The sequence below is a fragment of the Bidens hawaiensis genome, unplaced genomic scaffold (genome assembly GCF_021521415.1).
Source record: "Bidens hawaiensis isolate Kalapana, Puna unplaced genomic scaffold, B.hawaiensis_p1.1 tig00034150_1, whole genome shotgun sequence".
Classification (NCBI taxonomy): Eukaryota; Viridiplantae; Streptophyta; class Magnoliopsida; order Asterales; family Asteraceae; genus Bidens; species Bidens hawaiensis.
In genome coordinates, this window is record NW_027495875.1 from 115,546 (window position 1) to 123,657 (window position 8,112).

Below are 8,112 nucleotides of genomic sequence, written 5' to 3' on the forward strand. Positions count from 1 at the left end.
CCCGTTTGGAAATGGGAGGACATTGCTATGGACTGTATCACTAAATTACCCAACACCCAAAAGGGCAACGATAGCATTTGGGTGATCATCGATAGTTTGACCAAATCTGCTCATTTCATTCCGATCCGCGAGAAGTATTCTGTTGAGCAGCTTGCTCAAATCTATGTTTGAGAAATCGTGTGCCAACATGGTTTACCATTGACTATTATCTCTGATCGTGATGCTCGTTATACCTCTCATTTTTGGCGTTCACTTCAAGAAGCTTTGGGAACACGTCTCGATCTTAGCACCTCTTATCATCCTCAAACGGACGGTCAATCCGAACATACAATATAAACTCTCGAGGATATGCTACGAGCATGTGTTCTTGATTTCGGTGGGAATTGGGATTCTCACATTCCGTTCATTGAGTTTTCTTATAACAATAGCTACCATTAGAGCATTGAGATGGCTCATTTCGAAGCTCTTTACGGTCGTAAATGTCGTTCTCCGATTAGTTGGAACGAAGTCGGTGAAGCTCAAATCACGGGAACCAAAATGGTTCAAGAAGCCACCGACGTTATTGATCGAATCCGTAAGAACCTCCTAGCCTTCTAGAAGTCGTCAAAAGAGTTACGCCGACAAACGGCGAAAACCGATCGAATTTAATGTTGGCGATCTTGTCCTTCTAAAAGTATCTCCTTGGAAGGGGGTAGCCCGTTTCGGAAAGAAGGGTAAACTAGCTCCTCGTTTCGTTGGTCCTTTTAAAATCCTTGAGCGTATTGGAAAAGTAGCTTATCGACTCGAACTACCAGAAGAACTTACCGGTGTTCATCCGACATTTCATGTTTCAAATCTTAAAAAGTGCTTAGCCGAGGGTAATCTCCATATACCTCTCGACGAAGTACATGTCGATGAGTCGATGGTCTTGGTTGAACGACCCGTTGAGATCATGGATCGCAACGAGAAGAGAACCAAGCGTAGCCGTATTCGGTTAGTCAAAGTTCGATGGGAATCACGGCGCGGCGCGGAATACACTTGGGAACGAGAAGACAAAATGAAAGAGAAGTATCCACATTTGTTCGCAGCATTGTCTTCATCTTAATTTTGGGATGAAATTTCCTAAAGTAGGGGATACTGTGACATTCATCAATTTCGGGTCTTGTTTGTATTCGTTTTTGTATTTGTTTATTATGTAAACCGACCCGATTTGTAAACCGAAGCTTATGTTATAATCAAAATGATGGATTTATGTTACAATATTGTTTCACACTTTTTGGGTCTTGAAAACATCGTATTTTTATTTTTACTTTTATTTATTTATTTACTTATTTTTTTTTGTTGTTTTGTGCTTTTGTCTTGATCGATTTTGCATAAAAACTCTTGTGTCTCACACCCATATTTGACCACCAACATTACCCTATATATACATCACCTTTTCTCTTCATTTTCCCTAGCTACAACTCCAAAAAAAAAATACTTGTTTATGGTTGTCTTCTTAAGTGTTTTTGAAGGTTTTTAGTCTTTCATCTTAATTATTTTATGTAGCCTTAATAATACTTGTTTATGGTTGTGCAACATATATATAATATACACCCCTTGTTTACCTTTGATAGTTACTTCTCCGATTCCGGTCGGTGAGGTTTCAGACCTCATAAGGCAAGGCTTCATGGAGGACTTCGTGTCCTTGATATATATACATCTATATAACTTGTTTATACATATTAATCTTGCTTATTTTAGTTTGTTGGTCATGTTTACAAGTTCCATGGTTATGGGTTTTTAAGAGTCTATGCTTCGGTTTAACCGTAAATAGATCTAAACCATAAACCGAACTTTGTTACTAGTTTTGTTAAATAATTGTTTAAACATACTTATTGTTAGATCTAAGTTTCTAAAATCATTTTTACAAATTCTATGGTTATGGGTTTGTAGAATCTTACCTCGGTCTTAACCCAAAACACGATCCGAACCGAAAACCGAACTTTTGTTTAAAAACTTTATTGTTAACTTTTGGTTGTAAAACTTAAAGTATTTTTATTTGTACATTATTGTACAAGTTCTTTAGTGTTTGGACATGTGGAAACCATCTATGAACTTTTTGTGAGATGGAAACCGAACCAAACCGATTCTTACTCGCTTAAGACACACAAGTGTGTTTTTTTTAGCCATCAAGACTTGTATATTTCTTTAAAAATAGTTACAAATTGATTTTTAAATATTTTCTTAAGTACTTGGAAATGTTGGATCCAACTTGATTTCATAACAAAGTTTGGACCGACAAAACCGAACACTCGCTTAACGTGCGTTGTTAGTTCTAAAACAATGGAACTATATACTTGGTTAAGTCTTATTAAATTTTATTGAGTTATCTCATAACATTCAATATTTTGGAAAGTTGACTTTGGGTTTAACCAATTATCAAGACCCGAACCGACAACCCGAACACTCGATAAAAAAAAACTGTTTTAGTATCTTTATTCCAAAGGGATTTGCATTCTTGCATTTTACCCACCTTATTACTTAACATAGGTTGAGTAAATATTAAGGTTAGATACTTTAACCCGGTTTCGAGCAAACTTACATTTTTAAAGGGTTATTAAATAGTTACATTTTAAACCTTGAACTTTAATTATTTACATTTCTCAACATTTATTTTGTTTAAAAACCTTCAAGACAACCTTTCTAAATTCAAGACTTCTTTTCTTTTTAGGCATTGTGCGTTAAACTCGTCGTTCCGACAAATCTCCAAATTATCATCTTTCAAGTTTACTACTTGAAGGTGAGTACTTCATACCCCATTTTCCATCTTTTATTTTGGGGGTGGCATTTCATACTTATTCAACAAAATGCTTTATATTTGAAACTTAAACCACAAATGTAGTTGTATACTTTACCTAAATAATTGCTCTATTTGGTGTTCTATGCTTATATGCCTATGTGTTTATCGCTTTTGGTTGGTGGAACTATAAAATCCTAGAATATTTGGCATCCCCTTATAGCAAGGCGTCGTTAACGTAATGCAATTAACGATAACTATAAAATCCTAGACTATTTGGCATCCCCTTATAGCTAGGTGTCGCTAATGTGTTTAGCGATATCTATTTATCCAAATTACCACTTTTATTTATCGTTTCGTATACAAGTTTTGTGGCTATCTTTATTATATACTAATATGATTAAACTTATGAATTGCTCACCAACCTTTGTATTGACAAACTTTATTTTATGAAATGTTGCAGGTTTGCATCTTGGTTGATTTATGATTGTGAAGAAAACGACATCAAAGACCTTAGGATATTAGTAAAAATGAACAATATCAAATTTGCCATATTTTGTGATATCTTCTTTATGGTTATTTTATGGATAATTGTTATGTGACATTTTCGATGTTGTGAAATGAAATGAGTTTATTAAATACTGTCACTTTAATTAGTGCCATGTCCTTATGGACAATCGTTACACCTCGACATGTTCCGCCGCCTTTGGTCGGGATGTGACACAAACGCATGGGACTCTCAAATTACAAATCAAACAAATTAATGGCTTGAGAGAGAGAGAGAGAGAGAGAGAGAGAGGGGAATAACCAAAGAGTGACATATAAGATTTTTTTTATAACCATTTATATATAAATAGATAGATTTGTTATAATGGTTTAAGAGATGGAGGAGTAATCAAAAAGTGACACCGAAGAATTTTTTGATGATCATTCATATAATAGATAGATTTGTTACATTGACAACAAATAAAATTAACATCATATTTATTTATTTTTCTTTTTTTAATCATTTTTCTACTAAATACATTTTGCTTATGATCTCATACAACATCTAATTGTGTGGATATGTGATTTGTGGTAATGAAAACTTTGTTAAAATTTAACTTGAATTTTGAAAATTTTTTGAATTTCTATAATTCATTTCTTGGTGTGAAGACAGGGCATGTGATTTCTTGTCATTAATTCACTACTTTTGATTCATACATGCACTTTTGATTCATACATGCAAATCAGAGTTCGTGTATTTGGGTCCAAAATGCCTCTCCCCCTTTCCTTTTTATACCATGTCGACCCCAACTCCCCTTTGGCTATTCCTTTTACCTTTTTCTTTCTATATTTTCTTTTTATTTTGTTTTCTTTTTCCTATTTTGTTTTCCTTTTTTAAAGGAAAAAGTAGTGCCTTTTGTTTTTTTTCTCGTTTCGTTTTTCTTTCCTTTTCCTTTTGTTTTCCTTTCATTTACTTTCTTTTTGAGTTTAAAAATGTGATTCTTTTATTGTTTTTTCCCTTTTATTTTGTTTTTCTTTTTATTTTCATGTTTATTTTTTATTTTCTATTTTAATTTAACTAAACATACTTTTGAAAATGGATTTTCCTTTTTAATTATTATCTAACTATAAAACTCAATGAAAAGAAACCAATGAACTAAACATGTTTTTTTTGGCTATATTGACTATACTTTATGAGTTTCTTTATTTATTAGGAAACTGATTATCCCTGCTAAGGAGTTTAGGGATAATCCGTTAAGCAGGAAAAGGAGGATTTCTAAAATACAGGATTTCCAATCCTAGCAAGATTTCTAATTGGCTGTCTTGTATTTCTAATAAGTTGTTTAATCATTGGCACGTTGAATCATATACATAATTGGCTGGTTTAGATCAATCCTAACCGGATGATTATGAATTACTTTTATTCAATAGAATAATAAAAAAGATTCCATAGAATAATAATATTCAACTCGGCAGGGTTCATTTCAGAATTGACGCGAAATCCAGGTTATTGTCATTCAACCGCCACAAGATCAACAATTCCATAAGCTTGGGCCTCTGTTGCTGACATAAAAACATCTCTTTCCATGTCTTCGGATACAACCCATAAGGGTTTGCCCGTTCTTTGTACATAAACCCTTGTCAGGGTTTCACGTAGTTTCAGCAGTTCTCCCATTTCCAGGATGAATTCTCCCGTTGCTTCTTCAAAAAAAGAACCAGCAGGTTGGTGGATCATTACCCTGATGATATAAGATAATAAAAGGTTTCTCTCTTTTTCATGATGAGGGGAAGATAAAAGAAAGATAAAAGAATAACAAGAAAAAAAGATAGAATCGAAGAACTGTACGGGCATTATGCATTGCATACGGCTCTACAATAAAATTGACCCTTACCTTCCATCAAAGAAATAAAAAATAGGATCGATCAGACCCCGATCGGTAAATGATCAACTTACCACCCTTCCTTTCGGAGGAATTCAAAAATACTATGATGGCTCTATTGCTATATATATTTATTATATTTTTTTGTCTGTGATTTGTCTGTCATTCAGCAATCCCAAAGTTGCTTTTTATTTGATCAAATAATAAATAAACTAAGGAAAAAAGAATTTTTTTTCGCTCCATAACATAAATAGAAATATTGTTAAGAGACCTCTGGTGTGAAAAAAGTTTGTGACGCTGAACTGGACTTCCAAAATAAGAAAATAGGAAATACGTTTTTATCATATTACTCTCTCGATACATAAGCTAATGTTGTGAAAACAAAAAAAAAATTTATATCGAATTCAAAGTGCCATGCTATTATTACTTAATATTCATATTCATATTTCATATGGCGAAGGCATAGTCTTCTTTTTTCTCTCAAATAAATAAAAGCCTCATTGGCGCCAAGCGTGAGGGAATGCTAGACGTTTGGTAATTTCTCCTCCGACCAGGATAAAAGATCCCATTGAAGCGGCGGATCCCATACATATTGTTTGTACATCTGGTTGCACAAACTGCATAGTATCATAAAGAGCCACTCCCCGTATTACCCATCCGCCAGGAGAGTTTATAAGTACATACAGCTCTTGGGTATCATCCTCGATACTGAGATATATCATAAGACCAATAAGTTGATTTGAGATCTCGCTATCAACCTCTTGACCTAAAAAAAGTAATCTTTCTCGATAAAGTCGGTTGATTAGGGTCAAATTGTATCCCTTAAGAACCGTACAGGCGCCTTTTAACGCATACGGTTAAAAAAAAATCAATGTGTATGTTCCAATACTTTTTTCTTTTTTCATAGCAAGTTCCTTGTAACTTATAATAAAAGGATTTTTTTTTCACTAAATATGAGTTTGTCTTCCTTTCCTTATAACGAATGAAAAAAAAAGAATTCATTAAACTTATCAAATTAACTTCTCATTGATGGATTGTTTCATCGAGATCCAATCCAAATCACGATGTCATTTTCTTCTTCTTAAATGGGCCTCTCTAATCTTTTTAGGGTTATGCTCTACTCCGGGTAAAGATCCATCCGATTTTGATTTGCACATATAGTACAAATGTTCCTATTACCACTTCTTTTTGTTATCCCCCCCCCCCCTTTTTTCAATTCATGCATTCTGTAAAAAAAGGTTGACGGATTCATGCATATTACTCAATTGATTAACATAATAGTTTGAAAAAAAAATTTCTTTAAAAAAAGGAATACTTTATGATATAAAATAAAATAGAAATAGATATATTACCACTTGGTTTTTTTTAACGGAGTCTGGATACTTCAATGTAGTAGTCCAACTAAGACAACCATAAATTCTTCTAATTGATAATAGTAATCCGAATCCCCCCCCCCCAAACGGATCTAATTGCACTTCACGCTCCAAATTTTTGATGATGAAATGAATCTTTCGTGGGCAAAACAGAGGATATCTCGATTGGGGAGAAAACGGGGAAATCCCATATGACCAAATATATCTGACAAGTTGCACTATATGTCAAGCCAAGATGCATCTTCCTCTCCAGGACTTCGAAAAGGTACTTTTGGGACACCAATAGGCATTAAATGAAATAAAAAAGAACTAAGTACTATATTTTACTTTGATGTGGAAACGTAACAAAGCCTTTCTTTTTCTTTATAATATTGTACTTTATCCTAATCAGATTTTATTCAATTCATAAGATTTTATTCATCATTTATGAAAATTTGATAAAGAAAGCAAGAAAAAAAGGGAAAATTATTACGAATAGTGTCCTCTAATGATGAACAAGTATGGGCACATTCGCTCATAGAAAATGGCATTCACTTCCCCATTGCGTATTGGTACTTATCGAGTATGGAATAAATCTGCTTCTCTTTGTTCCTACGAACAAAATTGTTCCATTATTACCAACAGAATAGAACAAATATGAACCCTTGCGTTGAAATAATTTACTAAAACTAAATAGGGGGGTCCATAACATAGTCATAGTATAGTCTTTTCCAATGCAATAAAGTTACATAGTGTCTTTTTTCTTTCATAAAGGGGTATTTCCATGGGGTTGCCTTGGTATCGTGTTCATACCGTTGTATTGAATGATCCCGGACGGTTGCTTTCTGTTAATGTAATGCATACAGCTTTGGTTGCTGGGTGGGCCGGTTCGATGGCCTGTATGAAATAGCAGTTTTTGATCCTTCTGACCCTGTTCTTGATCCAATGTGGAGACAGGGTATGTTCGTTATACCCTTCATGACTCGTTTAGGAATAACCAATTCCTGGGGCGGTTGGAGTATCACGGGGGGGGGGGGGGGGGGGACTATAACTAATCCGGGTATTTGGAGTTACGAAGGTGTGGCTGGAGCGCATATTTTGTTTTCTGGGTTGTGCTTTTTGGCAGCTATCTGGCATTGGGTATATTGGGATCTCGAAATATTTTGTGATGAACGTACAGGGAAACCTTCTTTGGATTTTCCCAAGATCTTTGGAATACATTTATTTCTTGCAGGTGTAGCTTGCTTTGGTTTTGGTGCATTTCATGTAACAGGCTTGTATGGTCCTGGCATATGGGTGTCCGATCCTTATGGGCTAACAGGAAAAGTACAATCTCTAAATCCATCGTGGGGTGTGGAGGGTTTTGATCCTTTTGTTCCGGGAGGAATAGACTCTCATCATATTGCGGCAGGGACTTTAGGCATATTAGCAGGTCTATTCCATCTTAGCGTCCGCCAGCCCCAACGTCTATACAAAGGATTGCGTATGGGCAATATTGAAACTGTCCTTTCCAGTAGTATCGCTGCTGTCTTTTTTGCAGCTTTTGTTGTTGCCGGAACTATGTGGTATGGTTCAGCGACTACTCCCATCGAATTATTTGGGCCTACTCGTTATCAATGGGATCAGGGATACTTCC

General features: G+C 34.8%; 1 protein-coding gene across 1 annotated transcript; it reads right to left on the reverse strand.

The window, feature by feature from the left end:
• Positions 1–4,754: 4,754 nt before the first annotated feature.
• Positions 4,755–6,908, reverse strand: LOC143585710 (ATP-dependent Clp protease proteolytic subunit-like). Its single transcript, XM_077067437.1, has 3 exons — positions 6,717–6,908; positions 5,632–5,925; positions 4,755–4,983 (listed from the first exon to the last, which is right to left on the reverse strand). Exons 1-3 carry the CDS (start codon positions 6,785–6,787, stop codon positions 4,758–4,760), a joined length of 591 nt encoding a protein of 196 aa, XP_076923552.1. The 5' UTR covers positions 6,788–6,908; the 3' UTR covers positions 4,755–4,757.
• Between the last annotated feature and the right edge of the window lie 1,204 nt (positions 6,909–8,112).